Here is a 26,001-nt window from a genome sequence, read left to right as displayed (position 1 = left end):
AGAGAGTCCTCCGACCATCTGGTTGGTGCAGTAGGCACCACAGTTCGAACCAGAAAGAGGTGAAAGGCAGAAAAAGAGGCCAACCATGCGATCGGCAGGCTAAAACATCGCGAGGTAGTCGGCAGGGTCCAAGTAGGGGGAACAGGTCTCGGTTGGGGCGAGGTCCCCCTCTTCTGGTCAAAGGCTTCCAGGCAGGAGAGGAAAACCATGCTTCTGACGGAAGTGATAAGGTTGGAGCAGGAACGCCCTAACATCAAACTGGTTTCCCAAAGCAGACAGGGCAGCTGGATAACATGGGAATGTGTCATGGACAGGACTATGTCTTGGCCAAACCTGCGGAAGATCCCTCAAGCCAGGCTCAGCTTCCTAATCCGGGCAACCTAAACACACTGCCTTGCCCCCAAAATCTCCACCTATGGTTTGGCACTGAAGAGATCTGCGCCCTCTGCAGTACCATCAACCCTAGCCTTCAGCACATCCTCTTGGGCTGCAAGACGGCACTGTCCCAAGGCCGCTGCATACGACGGCATTATGATGTCCTGAAGAAGAGAGATAGTCGAAGCTTGCAGACGGGAAGCAAACTGTCGCCCAGCTGCACTATGTTGACACATCATCCAGTTTGCGATGGCTGGCGAAAATGGTGGCAAAAACACTAATGTCCCCCACCCATCAACCTTGGGAAGACTCCTTTCACCCACCAGTGAATGGAGGCCGGCAACTCGAGAGCAACAAAAAAGCTGTCACAAGAGGCAGAAAAAGACAGCTTCTGGCTGTGCCTTCGGAGGAATAATAGGAGCTGTGGGCCTTCAAGCAACATCTAGGGCATCAGTGGGGTTGGTAGGGAGACTTCCTAGCCATCGCTACGCCACCGGGAGATGTCCTGGGGTTAAAGGAGCAAACCATCAACGACCGGTGGTCCCCAGCTGATGACCCAGTCCCAAGTCTTCAGGGTACATTATCATTCCAAAGGTGCCGGAAGAGGCGCGTCAGGCAGAAATGCTGTCCATGGCAGCCTAGCTAGAATGGATATTTGGTATCTTTAGCCACTTATGGCAGCCTAACTAAAGTGGATCTTTGACGTCCATCTCAAACTTTCATGGCAGACTACCTGTAACGGATTTGACAGCCATAGCAGTCTATAGAACCCGAGCTAGAATGGATCTTTGATGTCTTTTTTTGTCTATAGCAGCTTGGCTAGAATGGATTTTTGACATGCGTAGCATTCCATGGCTGCCAAGCTGGGATAAATCATCGATGTCTATGGAAGCTTTGCTAAATTGTATATTTGACGTTTTAGCTGTTTATGCCAGCCCAGCTAGAATAGATCTTAAAAATCTCTAGATGCCTATGACAGCCTAGCAAAACGGATCTTTGATGTCTATAGCCATCCATGGCAGCCTAGCTAGAATCGACCTTTGACGTCTATAGGAGCAGTGTTCTCGTTTGCCCGCGTCCCTGCGTCCTAGACGCATTATTTTTGCTGGGGACGCATCGTGTCAAATCAACGTGTGTCCCTGTTTTGGTCTCGCGGTTCGAGTTTTCGTCTGCACGCCGATCTCCAGTTCGAGTTGTGTAGTGAAAGTCCGTTTCTTCTTAGAGAACTGGCTTTTTCGGCTCAACTCATTAAAGAGAGCCGGCTCTCAGACGGCTCACTTGCTTTAATGCATTATACTACGAATGATTATGTTGTATAAAGAAGTTAAGAAAAAAAGGAAGTATAAAAGGAGAAAATGAAAAAAGACAGGTTTGTGGTGATCCCTTTTAATCAGTATATTACCAACAATAATTTAATGCAGAAAATGAATTAATAATTTGAATAAGAAAATGTATTATTCTACTTAATTATATTTGCATGTCTTTTTTCGTCCAAGCGACTTCATTTTTGAACTATTTTTATAATAAACCTTATTCATGTCGAGCAACTCAGTGTCTCACAACAAAATGTTCATTAACAATATATATGATATAAGGAAACACATGTACAATATAACATGTTAAACTACATAAATAAACATGTTTGAAAAAAAAAAAGATTTTTTGTATTTTGTAAGGGAAAATACAACAGTTTGTAAGGGCATGGAGCACACTAAATTTTGGGGACCCATAGATCTCTGTTGAGACCCATAGATTTTTGAGCATGCGAGTCCCCGGGACCCATCACTTTTCAAAGGGAAAATGAACACTGTAGGAGCCTAGCTCAAATGGACCTTTGACGTCTATTGGAGCCTAGCTAAGATGTATCTTTTGACGTCTATGTTAGTCTATGGTCTCCTGTCTAAAATTACTTTTTGACGTCTCTAGCCATATATGGCAGCCTAGTTAGAATGGATCTTTCACGTTTCTATGGCACGATAGCAAAAATAGATTTTTGACGTGAATAGTTGTCTATGTCAGTGAATGAATTGAAAACAACTTTTATCCTTCTTAACATTTTTACAGAGTACATTTTGACATCAATAAATCCAATATCGGTTACCTTCCCAACCATTCCGACTGTCATGGCCTCAACTTGTTGATGTCACTTCCTATAGCGCGAGCGGCCGTCAGCTGAGCGAGGTCTTCATCCAGCTTCCCTCTCGCAAGGAGCTGCCCGAATACTACGAGCTGATCCGCAAGCCGGTGGACTTCAGAAAGATTAAAGTATTATATCGCCACTGTCAATTCTTTTTGTCCGAGGTGATCTCATTTTGTAAAATGACGCTCACTGTGACTAGGAGAGGATCCGAGGTCACCGCTACCGAAGTCTAGGCGACCTGGAGCGAGACGTCATGCTGCTTTTCCAGAACGCTCAAACTTTCAACTTGGAAGGCTCTTTGGTAAGACCTACTCTTCAAAAACGCCACTGCTTCTGTTTATCAACCAGAGAACAATTGAGGAAACGTCCCAATGTTATTTTACTTAGAAAAAGAGTTGGAGACGCACTGTTTCAGGCGCTCACCTGGATAAAAAATTACAGAATGAAATGAAATGATCTGCATTTATATAGCGCTTTTCAAGTCAATGAATTCCCAAAGCGCTTTACAATGTGCTCCACATTTCCCAATAGCGGCCTTGCAGCAATGTAAGGCACTAACCTGCTTATTGGGGGTAATAGGGGTTCAGTGTCTTACCCAAGGACACTTCGACATGTAACACGGACGAGCCGGGATTCGAACTGGGATCCCTTGATCCCAAGACGAGCGCTCTACCTCCTGAGCTACTGCCGCCAAATTAAATGATAGCTTCTGGGTGTCTTTACAGAAATTTACAGAAGCTTTAGCTCCTTTCTATAATAGATATGAAATCTAACAGTGAGGTCCACCAATTAAGGGAAACATCTCATCTCATCAGCTGCACCGCTTATCCTCAGTAGGGTCACGGGGGTGCTGGAGCCCATCCCAGCAATCATCGGGCAGTGGGCAGGGGACACCCTGAACTGGTTGCCAGCCAATCGCAGGGCACACGGGGACAGACAACTCACTCGCTCAGTCACACCTAGGGACAATTTGGACCGGCCAATTCACCTGAAATGCATGTCTTTGGAATGTGGGAGGAAACTGGAGTGCCCGGAGGAAACCCACGCAAGCACGGGGAGAACATACAAACTCCGCACAATAAGGCCGGGAGCTGGATTTGAACCCACGCAGGAGGTTCCCACGACCTCAGAACTGTGCCGCACACGCGCTAACCACTGCGCCGCCGTGCTGCCCTAAGGGAAACATTTTCATGAAAAAAAAATTAAGAAAAAGAAGAAAAATACTTTTAAATAATTAAATCATTCATTTACTTTTTAACCCATTTCAAATTAAAATGGTAGATATATAAAGCGGCACAGCGGTTGGGTGGTTAGCGCACAGCCCCTTGGTGCAGAGGTTCAGGGTCCAAGTCCAGCTATCGCAGACTCCCCGTGTAGAGTTTGCATGTTCTCCCCGTGCAAATGTGCGTTTCCACCGGGCACTCCGGTTTCCTCCCACATCCAAAAAACATGCATGTCAGGTTAATTGGCTGGTTGAAATTGTCCCTAGATACGAATGAGCGAGTAAGTTGTCTGTCCCTGTGTCCCCTGCGATTGACTGGCAACCAATTAAGGGTGTGCCCTGCCCACTGCCTGAAGATAGCTGGGTTGGGCTCCAGCACGCCTGCGACCCTACTGAGGATAAGCGGTGCAGATAATGGATGGATGGATGGATATAATGCTACATATACATATATCTACAGTTCAACGGTTAGGGGTCACCAACATTTCAATTCTTCAATTCAATTCAGTTTGGAGGATAACATTTATTTTAAAATAAGAATAATTATTTTTGATATGCTCTATGTCTCAACTATTCTTTTTATATATTTGCAACACATTTCATTAATAAAAAAAAAGTGTGGCTTTTGATGAAAACAGGCTATTGTCTGGTGGACCCCAACCTTTTAAACGGCAGTGTATGAAAAAAAAGTACTTTTCATAAAAATGCATTGTTATTTTGGTGTCTTTCTTATCCACGTCCCCTTGTGTGTCCCCGTAAAGTCAATGATTTTCATTCCGCTCATGTCAAACATTCAAATCAAATAGCTGGGTACCTTTTTTTCTAAATAATTTTTTTCACCGAGACATTACATTTCAAGCAATAAATCACTCCTGAACTAACCCTATTTCATTGGGTTTTTAAATGCAAAATGATTAAAATTATTGCTGTGTTTCTCTGCCGCCATCTCCTGGCACAAGTCATGATCGCAGCCTCATCAGCTCATTCCTCGAATAAATTTTTTATCTTTTGGGGGGTTGGGTTGGCGCTTGGACTGTAACAGGCCTTTTCTTACATTAACCATTTTCAGGCTACACTAACAACATGAAAACGAACATGAAATCCCTCTTCTCCCCCTCATTCCTGCTTTCTAGTAGGTTGTGCATCCTGGATAAGCGTTGCTAAAAGTAGGGTAAAAATTTTTTTTTAAAGTTGGGCATTATTATTATTATTATTATTATTATTATTGTTAACACATACTGAAATACAGAAAATAGTCTACTTTCAACTTTTTAAGGATAATTAAAACAACGCAGCCAACTTAAAAAAAAATGTAGATATTTGCTAATAATTTTAACTCGAGTTTTTATTTGTAACTACATCTATTTGTATATTGAAGTGTTTCAAAACACATTTGATAAAATGGTCCCTTTCTAAGCAATCAAACAAACGTGTACAGTCAAGTCAAGTCATGTTTATTTGTTACGCCCCTAATCACAAAGAGTCTCAAAGGGCTGCACAGACCACAGATAATTGCAAACCACAGACTATTATTACACCATCCCCTGATCTAAAACCTACATGAGGGCAAGGAAAAAGTCAAAAACCTCAACATGAGGAAAATGAAGAAACCTTGAGAAGGGACCGCACACCCTTCCAGGATGACCAGGCTGCAATTGTTGTTGCAATAACTAATAATACACATATATTGTCAACAGGAAATATAGGTCATTCATAAGCTAGGTAATAGAAGTGTGTTTTAAGCCTAGATTTAAACAGTTCAACTGAGGTTGCAGATCGAATCTCAGAGAGCAGAGCATTCCACAGTACCGGGGCCCGAATGGAAAACGCTCTTGAAACTGCATATTTCTTCTTGGTTCTTGGGATCACTAGTAGCATTTTCAGAGCGAAGGCTCCAAGCCGGAACATAGGGGGAAATTAAATCTGAAAGATATGAGGGAGCAAGTCCATGCATGATTTTGTATACTACCAAGAGAACCTTATAATCAAATCTTAAGCTAACAGAGAGCCAATGCAGGCTAGTTAAAATCGGGGTAATGTGATCTAACTCTCTTGTCTTAGTTCAAAGCCTCGCTGCAGCATTTTGTACCAGCTGAGGGCTCTTGATTTTGGACTTCGGGAGACCGGAGAGTAGTGCATTACAGTAATCGAGACGGGAGGTAACGAACGCATGAATTATAATCTCCGCATCCGACTGAGACAGCATAGGGCGAATTTTAGCAATGTTGCGAAGATGGAAAAAAGCTGTTTTAGCAATATTCTTAACGTGTGTTTGAAAGGACAGATTGGGGTCAAATATGACGCCTACATTTTTGACTGAGTCACTCTGGGTGATACAGTTAAATGCAAACAAGAAAAAAAATGAATCCGTTTTTTTGCCGAGGTACGGGATTTACGACTGTTTTGGCGCTCCTTAGTTTACTTATGTTGAGGTTTAGAGGTTTTCCTTGCCCGCATGTTGGTTTAAGATCAGGTGATGGTGTCATTGTAATCCAGTGCAGTCGTATGAGACATCTTGTGATTAAGGGCTTTACAAATAAATGTGACGTGACTTGACTTGACATATACAAAAAATTAAATACATCAGTCAGCCATTTTTTTCTCCGGCCCCTGTGCAAATGTGTTCAAACCAACACGACCCGTGACTTAAAAAGTGATGATGTCAATGCTGGGCAGATCTACGAGGACTCCATCGTGCTGCAGTCGGTCTTCACCAGCCTTCGGCAGAAAATCGAAAAGGAGGAAGAAAGCGAAGGCGAGGACAGCGAGGAGGACGACGACGAGCAGGACGACGGATCAGAATCGGAATGTACGATCCACTCGCGTTTCTCTCGTAGCCCCGCCCCTTATTGTGATATGTTTGTGTGTGTGGTGACAACAGCTCGATCCGTCAAGGTGAAGATCCGATTGGGCAAGAAGGAGCGAGGCGGGGATCGAGGAAAGGGACGCAGCAGGAGGTCAGGACGAACTCGGGCCAAACCGGTCGTTAGTGACGACGACTCTGATGAAGAACAAGAAGAGGTAATTAGACTCTTGACGATGGCATATATTTTTCATCCTATGTGAAGAATTTCAAATACAGAGATCCCTCAGTTTTCGCGGTTAATGGGGACCCGAACCACCTGCGAAAAGTGAAAATCAGCTAAGTAGCGTGGCAATTTCGAGATTACGTCATTACAGACAATTGTAGTTTTACAAATGATAACACACGACCCATAATTGCAGTGTAATAAATGGTTTTATTGTCGTTATAGAAAGTAAAATTAAATTGTAGGGCTTCGCGTTTCAGTGTAAGAAATTTAGAGAGCGGCCGGCTAGCATCGGGTGTCCTCCAATTGAGCCAGATTTCTACAATGATGAAAATAAAACTGTCCTGAATGTAACAGTTGCCCACTTTGTAGCTCTAGGTCTTTCGTTTAATGGCTTATAGACCTGGCGTTGGAAAGATACAGGGTCCGCAGCAGAGGCTTAGGAGAGTTGTAAGCCTAGTTGTTAGCAGCAGGGCGGACCTGCAGCCAGTTTATTGCTTTCCCTTCCGACACCGCCTCAGTCGATTCCTGGATGCAATAACAATCCACATAGCACCTGTTGGCGTTTCTTTTCGCTCTTCTGACTTTCCTCAGAGTCCAATTTAAATGATGAATTTCTTTCTACTTTTTTACGCTAAAAGCTAGCGGTCGCTCTCCTCCCCAGTTAGTTTTGGGAGGCAGCGCCTGCCCTGCTAGTTGATTAACACCATACACCAGCCTATTACAGTTGCGCACACAGATAGTCACACCCACTCAAACAGAGAGCCCTCCCGAATCAGTCCCTGATGTCTGCAGAGCACAGTGCACAATACGTTGATATCAATGACAAAATAAATAAATAAATACATTTGACTCTAAATCCGCAAAGGAGTGAACCAGTGATAGCTGAAGCGCGAAGTAACGAGAGTTTTCTTTATTACTCTTTTTCACTGGCGGCTCTTTTTTTGTCGTTCTGTCCACTGAAATGTGAAGTGCACTTGTGCAGCTGTAATCCATTATCCCCAATCGCATATTGCTGCAAGCAGGGACCAAGAGCGCTTACTTTCGTTAGCTCCGGCGTTTCTTTGCAGTTATTGTATTTCTGCCTAAGATAAACTGGACTCGTGTGGTCGTGCTCCATTATCCCCAGTCAAATATTACTGCCAAAATTTGTGTCATGTGTGGCAGCTCTTCTTTTCCATTCTTTGCACCTACAATGAATAGCTCCCGCACAGAGGCGATCCATCATTCCCTATTAGCTATTCCTGCGAAGCGGGGCTAGTTGCGAACTTTCACACAGCCCTGGGGGTTCTGATCAATGTTCCCTGTAATTTTCCACGGGTCTGAGCGTTCACACAAAGTCGGTGAGCAACAGCAATCCCAAGTGTGGCAACTAAATCATTATCAAACATGTCCAAAACTTGACATCAAGTTACATTTTGCTGAGTTTCTGACAATGCAAAATTATTTTTCTCTTTTGAATGAATTGACTCATGTACTATTGCAAAGGTTGTACGGCCTACAAACGTTGTTTGTTCTTACAATTCTTGCACAAGATATCCATTTCTTTTTATTTCCTGATATATTTTGTTGCATAATATTAACATTTTTGGGGGCCTATTTAGTCGGTTGTGAGATACAGAACTGTACTTAATCACATTTTTTAGTGGAAGTACAATGTTGGCAACAATTCACTTGATATAATTGGAAATTATTTGAATGCAACACAAACTTTTTCTTCTTTTTTTCCATGTTTTTTTCTACTTTTTTGTTCCTTTTTTCTTTTTGTTCTCTATTTACTTTTTTCCTACATTTCTTTCTTTTCTTTTTTTCTGGCTTTTTTTCTAATTTTTTCCTTCTTTTTTTCTCTTCCTTTTGTTTCTTTTTTTCTCAGCTTTTCACTACTTTTTCATTTTGGTATTTTTTTATTTTTTGTTCTATTCCCCCCTTCCTTTAAGTCATGTTGTGCATAATTGTACATAATATTTGGTCATGTTGGGATTAAAGAAGCAAAAACAACCCGAAGAGCCGTTTAGGACCCGAAAGAGCCGGTTCCTTTTAGTGAGCTGAGCCGAAGAAGCCGGTTCTCTACTAACTTTACTCAACTTCGTTCTACTTCGACTCGACTTCAAAATACCGCATTTAGGATACAAGGTCAGGGGAACCCGTGTATTTTTACCTTCATGCTCTGTAACTTTGACTTAAGTCGTTTCTTAATTGGAAAATTTGAGCCCTGGTTTTTGTGCGCTGGCTAGATTTTCTTGTGCGCTGAGAATGTGCGAGCAGTGCGCAATTGCGCACGCGCGCAGCTTGGAGGGTACACTGGTTCTGATCCCCTTTTAATGCAATAAACGAGGGATTACAGTACTGCATATGGTAGCCTGCTAGCAAAATATGCTAGTAGATTGTGGACAAGTCGATTGCTCATTTTAAATAATCTGTGTTTTTTTTTTTTAGGAGCACTCCCTCAGTGCCACCGATGACGAATCCTGATGTGCGAATGTTAAGCGGGAGGTGCGACAAGAAATTCTTCGCCTTCTCATACATTTGCAGCACGTCAGAAAACAAAAACCTCCGTAAAGAATATCAGACTTAAAGGTTTGCAATATATCAATATCAACCAAGTGTTTATCTGCATTTGCACCGTTTTAGCTCTTCTTGTATTTACTTTTGATGTATTCCTATTGCTGTGTAGTAAGAAGATTTAGAATGAATGACTCAATTTTAAGTGGCATTTAAAGGCACTATATACACAAAAGGGAGGAAGGGGCGATTGAAAATTCGGAAAAGATCATTTATTACTTTGTGGTTGCCTTGCTGACGGTCAAAACAAATTAAGATTTCACGGGTCGTGAAACTTGAGGTACTAAGGATTCATCTTTGTTTTGCACAAATCGCATACACCCAATCGGGTGTTTTTTTTTAAATAAAGACCATCATTTGTGGTCTTTTTTTGGAACTAGTGAGGAACAAAAAGCAGGTCAGGAACAGAACTAATACACAACGAACATAATTCTTCTTCTGTTTCTCATTTTTTATGTTTCGTTTTTCCTAATTTCCTAATTATAATTGTTAAAGTTCATGAAAAATGATTTGTTTTTTTGTTTTGTTTTTTAGTAAAAGTGATTGTTAAAATAGTTTAATAACAAAATTTTGCTTATTATAAAGATTAATTTGAGTGGGATTGCTAAAAAAGATTAAATAAGTAATTAAATTACCATTATTCGTATTAAAATATAATAATTATTATATTTATAATAATAATACTATAATATTTTAATGAAGCATTTTAAATAAGTAAGCTAAATTACTTGCTATCCGTTAAAAAAATACCATTTGGATCACATTAAAGATTTTCTTGTTTTATTTTACCAAAATAAATTCTTAAAATATTCAATAAAATAAGAAAAATCAACAACATCTGTATATGTACATAGAATGTAATAAGTCATCTTTCTAAATATTGTTTTTTTATGACTTAAATAATGAACTCTTCAAATGAACTATAAAACAAGAAAAAAAATTTTTTTAGTTAAAATTTACATTAAATTTTGACTAAAAAAATCATTCTTGAAATGAATGATAAAATAATTTAAAAAAATATATATTTAAAGTTGGGAAAATCTCGGAAATCTGGACTAAAATAACTCTTAAAAAAGTCAAAGATATGAAATATATTTAAAGTTGGTGAGATATTGTTGCAAATATTTAATAAAATAAAACTTTTGAAATGAATTATGTAGTAAGAAAAATAATATTTCAAGTTGGTAAAATAATCCTTGAAATTCTGACTTCTAATGAGCTTTAATTTACTTTTACAAAATTGTAGTAGTATATTTCAACAAACTGTTTAATACCATCTTTTTAAATTATTAATTTAAAAGATTGTTTTATTATTTTACCAACATAAAGTAATTGGAAATAAGAAAATAAATATTTTCTTTAATCAGTTACATGATTTGTAACATGTAATATTTCATTTTTTTAAAAAATATTTGTATTTTCTTCTTTAAAAATAACTCTTGAATTGAATCATAAAATTCCGAATGCATATTTTACAAATGTTCAAACTCTCTTGGAAAGGTGTACTCGGAAATATTCATGTCTTGTTGTTTCCTTAACTTTCCCACTGTACTTTAGTACAACGTCTAAATCTAAAAAATATTTTCTTTTCTTCTCTACGACTCAAGCTTTGTAAATTTATGGGATGTGCCTAGAGGTAAAAAAATGAAGCTATCCATACCTTGCAAATCCTGTTGAAAATAAAAACAGACTACAAAAAAAATGAATGTATCAGCATAGTAACGACAGTGAAGAAAATAAGTATTTAAACACCCTGCTGTTTTGCTATTTCTCCCACTTAGAAATCATGGATGGGTCTGAAATTGTTATCGGAAGTGTATGTCTACTGTGAGAGAGATAAACTAAAAAGAAAAATCCAGAAATCACAATGCATGATTTTTTAATGATTTATCTGTGTAATACAACTGCAAATATGTATTTGAACAGTCATCCAGAATTCTGACCCCGAAAGACCTGTTAGTCCGCCCATTAGAAGTTCACCTGCACTCCATATATCATCCTGAATCACATGCACCTATTTAAGGTAATTAGCTGCATGAAGACATCTGTCCACCCCATACAAAAAGTAAGTCTTTAACTTGTAACATAGCGAAGACCAAAGAGATGTCCAAAGACACCAGAGACAAGATTGTATACCTCCACAAGGCTGGAAAGGGCTACGGAGCAATTGCCAAGCAGCTTGGTGAAAAAAGGTCTACTGTTGGAGCAATCATTAGAAATGCAAGAAGCTAAACATGACGGTCAATCTCAATCGGACTGGTGCCCCATGCAAGATATCACCTCGCGGGGTCTCAATGATTCTAAGAAAGATGAGGAATGAGCCTGGAACTACACGACAGGAGTTGGTCAATGACCTGAAAAGAGCTGGGACCACCGTTTCCAAGGTTACTGTACGTAACGGACTAAAAAGTCATGATTTGAAATCATGTATGGCACGAAAGGTTCCCCTGCTTAAACCAACACATGTCAAGGCCTGTCTTAAGTTTGCATATAACAATTTGGATGATGCAGAGGAGTCATGGGAGAAAGTTTTGTGGTCAGATGAGACTAAAATACAACTTTTTGGTCATAATTCCACTAAGCGTGTTTGGAGGAAGAAGAATGAAGAGTACAATCTAAAGAACACCATCCCTGCTGTGAAGCGTGGGCGTGGTAGCATCATCCTTGGGGGTGTTTTTCTGCACATGGGACCGGACGAGTGCACTGCATTAAAAAGAGGATGACTGGGGCTGTGTATTGTGAGATTTTGGGGAACAACCTCCTTCCCTCAGTCAGAGCATGATGATGGGTCGTGGCTGGGTCTTCCAACACGACAACGATCCGTAGCACACAGCCAGGAAAACCAAAGAGTTGCTCCATAAGAAGCACATCAAGGTTCTAGCATGGCCCAGCCAGTCTCCAGACCTGAACCCATTCGAAAATCTTTGGAGGGAGCTCAAACTTCGTGTTTCTCAGCGACAGCCCAGAAACCTGACTGATCTAGAGAAGATCTGTGTGGAGGAATGGGCCAAGATCCCTCCTGCAGTGTGTGCAAACCTGCTAAAAAACTAAAGGAAACATTTGACCTCTGTATTAGCAAACAAAGGCTACTCTACCAAATATTAACATTCATTTTCTCAGGTGTTTGAATACTCATTTGCAGCTGTATCACACAAATAAATCGTTCAAAAATCATGCATTGTGACTTCTGGATTTTTCTTTTTAGTTTATCTCTTTCACAGGGGACATGCACCTATGATGAAAATTTCAGACCCCTCCATGATTTCTAAGTGGAAGAAATAGCAAAATAGCAGGGCGTTCGAATACTTATTTTCTTCACTGTATGTATTTCTTATATTTGCAGCCGAACAGCTCGGATGCTGTAGCACAGCCGGCTCATCGGATCTTTCTTTTTCGCGCACGTATTCCTTTTTCGAAAAATTTCCATCGTGCTCATTTCAATTTCAAAGAAAAAAGTGCAGAGGGAGGGTAGCTCCTCTCGGCTTGTTGGATGTTCTGTATATGTAGGGTTTGTTTTGTACTTTTTTGAATAGGGTAGGCAACCAAAGTATCAACACTTCTGTCTGTGTTGTGTTGTGTCGTGGTGACTTGAAACAATAACGTTGGAACAATAAATGAAATGTGAACGTGTCTTATGTATATCTATTCTGCATATGTATCTAGATTTTTTTTGTATTATTTACCAAATTCCGTAAACCTAAACTGTAATAGATCCTATCCAAGTTGATCACGATAAGCACTATACTTTAGACCAGGGGTGTAGAACATGCGGCTCGCCAAGGGTTTTAATTTGGCCAGACCATCCTGAGGGAAGCACAAGAGAAAAATGAGTTGCAGTTTGAAATATGTCCACTGGATGTGGCCAAAGACAGGCACCATTTACAAAGCAATTGGAGCTGTATTTCTTTCTCTGCCTCTTGTTATCACTCTCCTTTTTTTTCTCTCTTTCTCTTTGTTCTCTCTCTCTCTTTGGTTCTCTCTTTCTATCTCTATTTCATCTTTCTTTTTCTCTCTCTCTCTCTCTTCCTTTGTATTTTTTGCTTCATCTTTCTCTTTATATCTCTTCCTCTCTTTATCTCCTTTTTCTTTTTCTCTTTTCTCTCCTCTCTCTGGGTCTCTATTTTCTTTCTCTCTACTTATGTATTTTTTGTCTTTCTCGATTTCATCTCTCTCCCTTTTTGTCTCTTTCTCTCTCTTTCCGTGTCTCTCTCTTTCTGTGCCTTTTCTCGCTTCCTTTGTGTTTTTCTCTTTATCTCTCTCCTCTTTGTTTATCTTTTTTCTCCTCTATCTTATTTCTTTATTTTTCTCTCTCTGGTTCTATCTCTATTTCTTCTATTTATTTCTTCCCTTTACTCTTTCTTTATCTTTTACTTGGTGTTTTTCTATCTTTCTATTTATCTCTCTCCCAATTTATTTTTCTCTTTCTCTTTTCTCCTCTCTCTTGTTCTGTCTCTTTTTTGTCTTTCTCTTTCTCTGGTTGTCTCTCTTCTCTTTCTTTCTCTCTGTCTCTTTCTCTGTCTATTTCATCTTTCCTCCTTTCTCTCTCTTTCAGTGTGTCTCTTTTTCTCTCTTCCTTGGTATTTTTCTCTTTTATCTTTCTTTTGTGTTCTCTCTTTCTCTTTCTTCTTCAATCTTTTAAAATATGATCCAAGGTTTTTTTTTTTTTTTTTTTTTCTCTTTTTTTTCAATGCAGTCTGATGTTTTTGAAAATTGTTTGAAAGGTTATTTTGGTTACCTATTCTTCATTTTCCTCATGCTTAGGTTTTGAGTTTTGATAGTCCTTACAGCCCTTTGAGACTTCTTGTGATTAAGGGCTACACAATGAGCGTGACTTAACTTTCTCCCTTCCTTCATGTTTTTCTTGGTTTCTCTCACTCTTTTTCTCTCTTTCTGTCTTTCTTCTGTGTCACTTTCTCTTCCTCTCTAACTCTTTTTCTCTCGCTTTCTCCATTTCTCTCTCCCATCCCTTTACTTCTCTATCTTTATTTCTCTCTTTCTTAGTCTCTATCTTTTTCTCTTTCTCTCTCACTCACTCTCTCTCTTCATTTCACCCTCTTTTTCTTTCTCTTTAATCTACTAGTCCGGCCCCTCTGGGAGTCTTTTTTCTACCATGTGGCCCCCGATCTAAAATGTGTTTCTACAGTGTAGACTCCTGGGATACACGGTCACTATCTTATAATATTTTTATGTAAAATGGGGAGTAAGGATTTTTTTCAGCCCACTGGTAATGGAATTACCCCACCATACGACATAAACAAAAAATTATTTTGCATTCCTAAATTTTTTTTAAAACTCGAACTTTGCAGGGTTTGTGCGTCTGACTGCAAGTCAAGTTCTTCATACGCGTCGAAGATACCTGTCTGCTATTGGCCGACTTCATGAAAGATACTTGTCTGCTATTGGTTTGCGTCACAGCATCCTGAAGGTGCCGATAAGCTATCGGAAGAACTCCCGCCCATGATGCTCCATGTCTCTTCATTCAGTTTATAACCTCTTGTATAAACTTGAATTTGTTTAGCTGTGGTTGCCAAGACTTGCCGTGGTGCTAAAGGGAGAAGCGAGAAGATGATGACAATGGAAACGAAGCTTGAGATAGTAAATAACCAATTGACGATCGGGACGATTATTAGGTATAAAGAGACGATTTAAGCAACAAAGCCGTTCAAGGGCCTGAAAATCCTCGCAAGTGGATTTTTTTAAATCGTTTTTTGTTTTAAATCCGCTGTCTCCAGCCACTTCAGCGTTCACCCGCTACTCCATTCGACCAGCTCAAGTCCTGTCACACCAAAGGTAAATCACATTCCCTTGCAAATGTATTTTTTTAATATCAGTTTGAATATTTATCCGCCGCTTCCAGCCACTTCTGCATCCACCCGCTACTCCACTTGACTAGCTCAGGTCACGTCATGCCAAAGGTAAAAAAAGATTTTAAATATTTGTGTAATCGTATACACACATATTGCGTAAAAGTAGTAATTACAATGTACTAATACAATTTTTATGTTTTGATTTTTTTTTACTTTGGGTGCGTGGAGTTCAAATTCGATTATTAACGTAAGTTTCTTTCCCCCGCCATATGGCAATAACACTTTGCAATTCCCACCTCCAAACGGATTAATGTCGTATTCCGAGGGTCTACTGTACATGTGTCAAACTCATGGCCCGTGGGCCGATAAGGCAGCCAAAGGTTTTATCCTGGGCCCGCGAGACATTGCCGAAAGATGCACAAAAGAAAAATGAGCTGCAGTTGGAAATAAGTCCACTTGATGTCGCCAAAGGCAGGTGCCACTAGCAAAGCAACTGGGGCTGTGTTTTTCTCTCTCTCTCTCTCTCTCTCTCTCTCTCTCTCTCTCTCTCTCTCTCTCTCTTCTTTTTTTCACTCTTTTCTTTTTTTCTTTCCCTCTCCTTTTCTCTTTTATTTTCCTTCCTTTATTTTTATCTCTCTTTTTTCCCTCTCTCTTTTTCATGTTCTTTCTTTTTCATTTTTCTCACTTTCCCTACTTTCTCACGCTTTCTTTCTTTCTCTCCCCTCTTCTCTATCGTTCTTAACATCTCTCTTTCTCTATATTTTCCATTTCTCTCTTTTTATCTTGCTCTCTCTTTTGCTCTCCTTTCCCCCATGTTCTCTCTTTTTCACTCTCGTTCTTTCTCTCTCACACTATCACTCTTTCTCTCCCGTTGTCTCTTTGTCCCGCTCTCTCTTTCTCTGTCTGTTTGTCTCTCTCCTTCTCACTTTTTTTGCTCTTTAATTCTTTATTCATTTCTTTTTCATCTTTCCTTCTTTTCTCTTTTTTCCCTTTCTTTCTCCAATTGTGCTCTCTCAATTGGGAACTTTATTTATCCCTTTCTCCCCTTTTCTCTCTCTATCCTCTCTACTTCTCTCTTTCTTTGTCTCCCTTGTTCTCTTGCTCTCTTTCTTTGTATTGCTCTCTTTCCTTCTTTTTTTTCGCCCTATCTCCCTCTTCCTCTTTAATCTACCAGTCTGGCCCCGGTGAGATTATTTTTTTCTAGCATGTGGTCCCCAGCTAAAATGAGTTTGACACTTCTGATCGAGTACTACGTATGGATATTTCCGAGTCGTCATGAACTCACCTCGGGCGTTTCGAGAGAAAATCAGACGTCAGCACGGTAAGAATTTTATAAACAGGTCGTCGTGCGACCGTTGTGTATATTTTAAAGTCAGTTTTGGTTTGAACGAATGTATTGACACTAATAACAGCAAACAAACAATGTGAGTTTTGAACAACCCCTCTCGACAATCTTAACAGCAATCAAGCATATTCACAATTTCGTTATGTCTGACAATATGACGTTTTAACATTTTTTTCTGACATATTTTAAAGTCAGTAAAAATATCTGAAGTTTAAACACACATGTCAATAAATTACGGGTAGGAATGGTCTTTTGAGGCTTTTTATCATCGATCATACAGTTTGATGAAAGTATGAATAAAATGATGACTCACAACACGTGGTAAGCTTCCTCTCCTGGCTTTGATCTCCGGCAAAACTAACATAAAATGCGACAGAAACAAAATGAAAATAAATCCAAACAGCTTGCCAACATTATTTTTGCCGTTCCATGTATTCCGTTACTCCCCAAGCCTGCACAAAATTTAGTCATTTTATTCATATGTAACGGGTGTAATAATAACTTTTGTTTTATTGAAATTCCTGCTGAAATATGTGTATAGTTTTTGGTAAATGTCCTGCAATGATGAGTCCAACAGTGCCATCTGCTGGTATGGGGTGGGGCTTGGTTTTGGCTTCTGACATGTGACCGGGAGGCGGGGTTTGTTGGCAGTCTTACCAGAGAGAACTGCAATGGTAAGACACATCTTTTGGTGCTCCACAAAAGAGGTTAATTTTAAACATTATAACCCCAGCTGACAAATCTCTCGACATGCACAGTAATGTGATTGATATTGTCAAGCTGTTTAGGTTTATTTTCGTTTTGTTTCTGTTTTGCTAAAATATTAATTCCCCTCGTTCAGATCAAAGAGATCAAAGCCAGCAGAAAAGCTAATGTTGTGACTCATCCATTTGCAGGTAAATTGTACCCGTTTTTATACTCATTATTGTTTTTATTTCTATTTTCTCATATACATTAAAAAAAGGAAGATGTTGGTTAAAATTCAGACTAAAGAAAAATATGTTGAATTCATTGTAAACGTTAAAAATCCACTATACGATCTCTTGTTAAAAGTATTTTGTTAAAATGTAAAGATGTAAAAATGTGTTGTGATATTCTAAAATGTATTTTATGTAAAGTGAAAAGAAAGCTCTTTGATATGATTTGTTGGCAGTCTTACCAGAGAGAACTGCAATGAGATCAAAGCCAGCAGAAAAGCTAATGTTGTGACTCATCCATTTGCAGAAACTGTAATAATAAAAACCTCATCATCCAGTCCAGCGTGAATGTGGATTTTTGGTGGGACACGTACACCGCGGTTACACATATTTAGGTTTCTTTTGTCTTTTATTAGCATATTTGGTATTGGAGTAATCCAAAAGTAATTAAAAGTAATCAAGTTAAAGTAACCCTACCCAACCATGATCACACTCCATACTGAAGATCTTAATAGCTACAGTGAGCCGAATTTACCACAGGGATGCACTGTTGTACAAAAAAAAACCATTAAGAGGGGTGTGACGTCATATCCCCCCAAAACATTTCACAAATACGCAGCTTTATGTTTGGATGAGACGTTGTGTATAGTTTGTATTCCCAAATCAAGCAAAATAAAGATGCTGGTTCGTTTGAGGTATCATTTCAAATACTTCTTTATCCCCTTGAAAAGTATTTACACACGCTTTCGAATGCAGAGTTTGTGCAAGGTGGCAGGTTACGATAGTGTCGAAATATGTGATCCAACAAGTATTTCCCCATTCTCGGAATTCCCACCAGGAGTAAACCAACCATCTTTCTGCAAGTCACTCGGAGTCGTAACTCCGCCCACTTCCCGGCCAACCAATCGAATCATTTTGCGACAGTTGCGTCATTTACGCACATGAAATATTCAAGCTTGGCAGCGACTCCGATCTCCTTACGAAAAACACATGTCTTCGTTCAGTCACTTCCAGTAGAACGGCTTTTCCCTTTTTTTTATTGCATCTTAGAAGAATACCCGCAGATGGAAATGATGTATACATTAGGAGAAAAAAAATGCTAAATAAATTGCTTTGCAAAATCATTTAAACAAGATGCCGCACTCAGATGCAAAGAAAATGTAAACATTTTCCTATTTATTAGTTTTATTGGCTACCTTTGTTTTGACAATAACGAGATAAATTATCAGAACACTGTTTATCATTGTGTTGTGAGTTTAAATACTGGTACCAGGTATCAATATACAACACTAGCCGATACTAATCAGGGTTTATTCAGGAAGCTGAAATTAAATGGATTAAATAAAGGAAATCCTAATGTATATGTTGAAGTTTAAAGGTATTTATTTAAACACGTCAATTACTTTTGGATTACTCCAATACTAAATATGCTAATAAAAGACAAAAGAAACTAAACTAAATATGAATAAAATGATGACTCACAACACGTGGCAAGCTTTCTCTCCTGGCTTTGATCTCTTTGATCTCCGGCAAAACGAACATAAAATGCGACAGAAACAAAATGAAAATAAATCCAAACAGCTTGCCAACATCATTTTTGACGTTCCATGTACTCCGTTACTCCCCAAGCCTGCACAAAATGTAGTCATTTTATTCCTATTTAGTTTCTTTTGTCTTTTATTAGCATGTTTGATATTGGAGTAATCCAAAAGTAATTGAAAGTAACCCAGTTAAAGTAACCCTACCCAACCCTGCACATCAGTCATTTTTTTATGCAAAGGGAAGGAAAATGGATGTACTAATGTTGTTTGTGTGTGGTTTTAGTTTGTGGCTGGAGTAGCGAATTCCATAAATGTTAACACAAAATAAGATTTTAGAGAAGAATATATTAAAATTTATGTAAGAATGCTATTGGTATGTGGTATCAATATACATTGGCAGGTTCCTTCATGGCTGGAGAAACAGATTCCCGTAAAATGGCACAGAATAAGATATCGGAAAAGGATGCATTTGCGAGAAAGGAATTGCTGTCGGATATTGTACAGAAAGAGAACAATTCAGTTAACTGCGATAATCAGAATTGAAAGACATTGAAGCTTCTCAAACACAGGCTTGACAACCAATCCCTCCTATATAAATTTAAAACATATGCTAGATATAAAGAAACAAGAAATGAAAGGAAGAGGACACAATACATGGTGAAATATCCGCTGGTTCTGACTGAACAAAATAAGGAAGAAAGGACGCAGGGAACATACGCACGCGTGGGCAGAACAACCAAATAACAAAAAATTTCTACCTCTCTCTATCACTCTGTCTATCTTGCTCTCTCTTTATCTTCCTCTTGCCGTCTCACTGTCTCTTGTTATCTATTTTCCTTTCTCTTTCTTTCCCTTACTCCCTCTTTCTTGATCAGTCTATTTCTTTGTCCCTCACTCTTTTTTCACCCCTTCTCTCTTTTACTCTCTCTTGTTCTTTCGGTCTTTCTTTTTTTTGTCTCTCGCTTTTTTCTCTCGCTCTCTCGTTCCTTCTCCCTCCCTTTCTTCTTTACACTCTTTAATTTTCTCATTCTACTGCTATTTCTTCCTATCACTCTCTCTCTTCTTTCTATATTTTGCTCTCTCTCTTTCTCATTTTCTCTCTTTTACTGTCTGACTTTCTCTTTGTTATTCTCTTTTTACTCTCTCTCTTACTCTCTTGTTCTTTTGCTCTCCCTCTTCCTTCTTTACTGTCTGTATTTTTCTCATTCTAACTCTTCTTCTTCCTATCCTTTTGTCTTTCTCTCTCTCTTTCTCTCTTCATTTCTTTCTATTTTTCGATTTCTCTCTCTATCTCTCGTTCTTTATCTTTCGCTCTGTCTCACTTTCTCTTCCTTGTTGTCTCTGTCTCTCCCTCTTTGTCTCTGTCTCGCCCTCGTTGTCTCTGTCTTTCCATCGTTGTCTCTGTCTTTCCATCGTTTTCTATCTTCTCTCTCTCTCTCTCTCTCTCTCTCTCTCTCTCTCTCTCTCTCTCTCTCACGATGGCACTCGTGACTGGGCAATAGGAGTCGGGTCGTCTCAGCGTCGTTTGCTGAGTACAGTCTATACAATTTAAAAGTCTACATTGGCTAAAGGTGCCCTGCGATTGGCTGGCAACCAGTTCAGGGTGTCCCCTGCCCACTGCCCGATGATTGCTGGGATGGGCTCCAGCACCCCTGCGACCCTGCTGAGGATAAGCGGTGCAGCTAATGAGATGAGACATTAGCTAAAGGTTCACTGCATGTTGAAACAATAAAGACCATTATAATATAGTAGCATAATACTTTTTTAAAATAATTCATTTGCTGCATAATGTTTCATTAATATTGCTAATATATCATTTAAAAAACATTTTCTTTCAATAGAAGAATCGTTTGGGAGCTGAACGAACCGACTCTAATTCAGTGAGCCGAGCTAAAAAAGCCGGTTCTCTAAAAAGAGCCGGAATTCCCATCACGATTTTAAAAGCTATTTCTATAGCGCATCATTGTCGCCAATGCCAACGCCTTGCCCCGCCCCTCGTGTCTCAGATCACGCCACTGTCGAAGCCCCGCCCCCTGATTTGAAGAGTTATTAAATTAAGGCCGGGTCTCACTCGCCGGCTTTTGCTTCTCCCACGCCGTTTCCGTGTCAAACGCGAGAGGCAGAACAGTTACTTCTCCCTGTCGTTTCGCCATTAAGTTACATTTTTCTCATTCTAGTTGGAAAAAGGAGCAAATGTCAACCATGTGGCGACTGTGCACTTTCCTCCTGATGCTGATCAATTGCGCCGCCGTGACAGGTGAGGGGAAACGCTTGCGTCATTGTTACTGTTGCGGCCAAACTAGAATTAATATGTTTTTAGTATTTTTGTATATTTGCCTTATTTTTAACTAAATTTGGTCTTTAAAGTTTATTTTTTATTTTTATTAAATGAATGACTTTTGCCGGGCCGTTTGTCTGCTTCTGGTGGGCGTGGCTTGGCTGGTTGCTGCGTCATGATTCAAAGTGAGGAAAAGTAATAGTCTGCATGAATGAATCTCTTTTACCCTTTCAAAAGTATAGACTTACATTACATGTGGATGGATACAAATGTGACCTTCGCTACACAAAAGATGCTTTTGCATGCATTTATATTTTGGGTAAAAAATCTTAAAGGGACAGGGTGTCATATTTAGTACATCCTAGTGGGACAAAACATTCATTCATTAATACAAAACATCGATTTGAATACTAGGAAAAAATACATGAACTATAATACCAATGTTAGTTTTTATTAACAAATATAATAGGTCAAGAAATTTTTATTTGGTTTACATAGTGGAATACCTACTTAAGTCATGTTCGTCTGTCATTTTCTTGCTTGGTGGGGTACTGGTTTGTATTCAACCACAGTGGTGTCAAATATTACACACTGGGGCTTTAAGTTAGTTTTTCACATTGCTTCGTCATGAAGGCGCTAAACTGAGAGTTCCCGCCCTCCCTTCGAATTTAAATGTTTTTTCCTGTCGCATGTTACATATTTCATAATTTGTGACCTGATCTATTGAATTGAGTCACCGTGATGAGAATATCAAATTTGGGAGTTTGGTATGAATGGAAAGTATAAGAAATTAACTTTAACATGATAACATCAAAGCTATTCAATGAACTATTTTAAAGAGACGGCCATTTGAATTACGGCCTTCCATCCACCTTTTTTGATCCAAAAACCTAAGAAAATCATGTGTAAAGTTTATTTTTTTTGGTGTGATGTAATTCAAATATTTTTGCAAAAAAAGGGATAGTCTCATTTTAAAGTTTAATTTTAACAAAGGCATTTTTACACATCTAAAAAAAATAGACCAGACAGAAAGACATTTTTAGCACATAATTATTTAAATACACATTAAAATAACTTTCATTTCATTTTCTAAAATCAGAAGTATTGAACTTTGTTACTCTCCCGATTTATGTGGATTATTGTCTGCACCGCTTATCCTCAGTAGGGTCGCGGGGGTGCTGGAGTCCATCCCAGCTATCTTCGGGGAGTGGGCAGGGGACACCCTGAACTGGTTGCCAGCCAGTCGTAGAGCAGTCAGAGACAGAATACTCGGTCACTCATTCACACCTAGGGACAATTTGGACCGGCCAATTAACCTGACATGCATGTTTTTGGAATGTGGGACCCAAACAAGCACAAGGTGAACATGCAAACTCCACACGGGGAGGCTGCGGTAGCTGGAATCAAACCCCGGACCTCCGCACGGCGGTTCCGCGCGCTAGCCACCCTTCCCCTGTGCCCCTTGTTTTCGAATGTCATATCTTTTAAAAGTAAAAATTGTGAAAAATGTAATTTTTCACGATTTTCCAGTTTTTTTTCCTCAGTTATCAACCTGTAGCTAAAAATAGAATATTACCACTTTCCATTTGGGGCGAAGTGGGTCACATTTGGTACTTCTGTTGAAAATGTGCCGAGAATTGCTAATTAACAGTGGAGACACCAGTTTTTCATTAGAGCAAGGTATGGAAACAGATACAAATTGAAAAACGATACATGACTGTTTCTGGAAAAGTCGAAATGTATTTGTATAGCAGTTTTCAAACATTGAAATGCAACCCAAAGTACAAGTAAAAAACAAGTAAAAAACATTAAGAATACAATATTAAAAAAAAAAAAAAATCAAAAACTTCCTACCCAGCATTCAAGACGTCAAATACTAAGACACTGGGACAAAATGGGTAAAATAAATAAATAAATAAAAAGCATGACAGGTTATTACAGCGGCGCAGTGGTTAGCGCGTGTGCGGCACAGTTCTGAGGTCATGAGATTGAACCTCCTGTGTGGAGTTTGCATGTTTCCCCCGTGCTTGTGTGGGTTTTCTCTGGGCACTCCGGTTTCATTCCACATTCCAAAAACATGCATGTCAGGTTTATTGGGTGGTCCAAATTGTCCCTAGGTGTGACTGAGCGAGTGAGTTGTATGTCTCTGTGTGTGCCCAGTGACTGGCTGGCAACCAGTTCAGGGTGTCCCCTGCCCACTGCCCGAAGACAGCTGGGATGGGCTCCAGCACCCCCGCGACCCTACTGAAGATAAGCGGTGCAGATAATGGATGGATGGAAAAACATGACATCACACCCTATAGATGTACAGCAGGGGTGTCAAACTCATTTGAACTCGATAGAACAAACATTCTGTCGGGGGCCGGACTAGTAAATTAAAGAGAAAGAAAAAGAGAGATGAAGAAATAACAAAGAGAGAGGGAAAAGGAGAGAGGGCGGGACAAAGAAAGAAAAAGAGAGAGAGGGAGAGAGCGTGAGAAACAAAAGATAAAGTCATGAGAAAGGGAGAAAAGAAAGGGAGAGGAAGAAAGAAATCCAAAGAGAAATACAAAGACAAAAGGAGAGAAAAGAGAAAAGAAAGCGCGAAGGGTATGAAAAGAGAAAGAGAGGAAAGGAAAAAAGGAAGTTAGAGCAAAAGAGGTTAAAAGACACAGAGAGAAAGAGACAAAGAGCAACAAAGGAAGAGAAAAAGAGAGGCACAGAGAGTGACAGAGACAGAGTGGGAGAAAAGGGGTGTAAAAGAAAAGGAGGGAGGGAGAGAGAGAGAAATAAATACAAGTACATTTTCTTTGTTTGAGGCACATGGCTTTGGCAACATCAAGTTGACATATTTCAACCTGCAGCTTGTTTTTCTCTTGCGCTTCTCTGAGTGTTGTCTTGCAGGCTGGATTCAATCCCTTAGCGGGCCTGATTTGGCCTGCGGGCCACCTGTTTGACGCAAGTGATGTACAGGAACTTTTACCTTTCAATAAAAAAAAAATCATAAAAATAAAACAAAAGGAAAAGAAATACTTTATTTTATTTGTAACACCCCAAATATATTTTACTTCAAGTTAGGGGGAAGTGAATCTTTGTGCAAAACATTTTTCAACAAAATATGTGATTAAATAAAAAAAAATGTATTTTCTGTAATGCAATTAAAAAAACTCTTGATTTATTAGATATCAACTGAAATATTGTCAGCCTTTTCGGACTGATTTTAGTATTGCTGATTACGGCTAACGACCTACTCGTATACTTTTTCATGACATTCCAATATTTTAAATAGAATAGTCTTTATTATCAGTTCAGTTCAGAAAATGTATTGTCAAAGAGCATCCAGTCATCCATTCACATTTAAACGAAAATACATCTCATCTCATCTCATTAGCTGTACCGCTTATCCTTATTAGGGTCGTGGGGTGAGGCTGGAGCCCATCCCAGCCATCTCCGGGCAGTGGGCAGGGGACACCCTGAACTGGTTGCCAGCCAATCGCAGGGCACACGTGGACAGACAACTCACTCGCTCAGTCACACCTAGGGATAATTCACCTGAAATGCATGTCTTTGGAATGTGGGGGGAAACCGGAGTGCCCGGAGAAAACCCACGCAAACATGGGGAGAACATACAAACTCCGCACAGTAAGGCCAGTAGCTGGATTTGAACCCACGCAGGAGGTTCCCACGACCTCAGAACTGTGCCGCACACGCGCTAACCACTGCGCCGCCGTGCTGCCCGCTAAGAGAAAATACATAGATCCATAAATATTCAGAAGAAATATAGATACAAACCCAATACCCATAGATAACCCAATATACACGATAAAAGTAAAACTGCAGACGTGGTACCATGAAAACTCAATAGCCGCGTCATTAATCATCCAAGTGCAATTGTGTATGACAGTCATCGCTGTTTACTCGGGAATTATGATGGAAAGAAGTGGTGTGTATTGAGTTTTGCAGTAGTGAAACTAGTTCAGCTATTGTCAGTTGGTGGGTGTGATTGATCTCCTAAGTGTGTGAGTGGGGGGCAGAGCATTATCATAATAATGAAGAGTAATATTAATAATAGTAGGATAGGTTATTTGAGTTTTCGCCAAGGCCCTCACTAAAAACTACAAAGTACCATGCTTGTTTGCTATCAAAAGCGGACTCCATCGCTGTGTCCCGCCTGTTCACAAGGTGTGCTTGTACCCTGCTTGCCATAAGTATAGACTTACACTACATATGCAGTGTTCATTTTACCAGTGAAAAGTGATGGGTCCGGGGACTCGCATGCTCAAAAATCTATGGGTCCCAACAGAGATCTATGGGTCCCCCAAATGTAGTGTTATCGAGGTTGAAATTGTAAATCCGCGACAAATATATAATATAAATCTATATATTCATTCAGTTTTAATCATCACAGTTTATTGGTAATACAAATCAGTTATCACTTCAAGATTTTTCAGTTCACAACAATATTGTACATTATACAAAATATTATTGCTGAAATGATTATATTAATCTATATTTTCGTTCAGTTTTAATCATCACAGTTAATTGGTAATACAAAACATTTATCACTTCAGATTTTTCAGTTCACAATATTGTTCACTATACAAAATAATATTGCTGAAATATTTATATATTCTTGTAGTTTTAATCATCACAGTTAATTGGTAATACAAAGCAGTTATCACTTCAAATTTTTCAGTTCATATATTCTTTGTGGTTTGCTGTCCCGCCATAGTTGGAATGCCTTCTCAAGGTCCAATCCATTATCATCCTCCTCATAGCGTAACCAGGAATATAATTTAGTCCATT

At 39.3% G+C, this 26,001-nt stretch overlaps 2 protein-coding genes across 4 annotated transcripts in view; both read left to right on the top strand.

The window, feature by feature from the left end:
- The window catches only part of smarca4b (SWI/SNF related BAF chromatin remodeling complex subunit ATPase 4b), a 44,019-nt gene extending 31,061 nt beyond the window's left edge, over nt 1–12,958 (top strand). For all 3 annotated transcript variants that reach the window (XM_088341577.1, XM_088341576.1, XM_088341575.1), the window contains 5 exons: nt 2,532–2,640; nt 2,715–2,816; nt 6,414–6,546; nt 6,619–6,758; nt 9,203–12,958. In XM_088341577.1, the coding sequence (XP_088197703.1) occupies nt 2,532–2,640; nt 2,715–2,816; nt 6,414–6,546; nt 6,619–6,758; nt 9,203–9,238 (520 nt within the window). In that variant the 3' untranslated portion in view covers nt 9,239–12,958. The remainder of the gene's footprint in view (nt 1–2,531; nt 2,641–2,714; nt 2,817–6,413; nt 6,547–6,618; nt 6,759–9,202) is intronic.
- Nucleotides 12,959–21,017: 8,059 nt separating this feature from the next.
- Nucleotides 21,018–26,001, top strand: part of ldlrb (low density lipoprotein receptor b) — a 36,224-nt gene continuing 31,240 nt past the window's right edge. Inside the window, exon 1 of the mRNA XM_088341572.1 lies at nt 21,018–21,195. Coding sequence (XP_088197698.1) covers nt 21,132–21,195 — 64 coding nt within the window. The 5' untranslated portion in view covers nt 21,018–21,131. The remainder of the gene's footprint in view (nt 21,196–26,001) is intronic.

The sequence above is a fragment of the Urocampus carinirostris genome, chromosome 8 (assembly GCF_059441175.1).
Source record: "Urocampus carinirostris isolate Australia breed hairy pipefish chromosome 8, RoL_Ucar_1.0, whole genome shotgun sequence".
NCBI lineage: Eukaryota > Metazoa > Chordata > Actinopteri > Syngnathiformes > Syngnathidae > Urocampus > Urocampus carinirostris.
The sequence above is the reverse complement of the archived record's forward strand: the minus strand, read 5'-3'. Positions and strand labels throughout refer to the sequence as shown.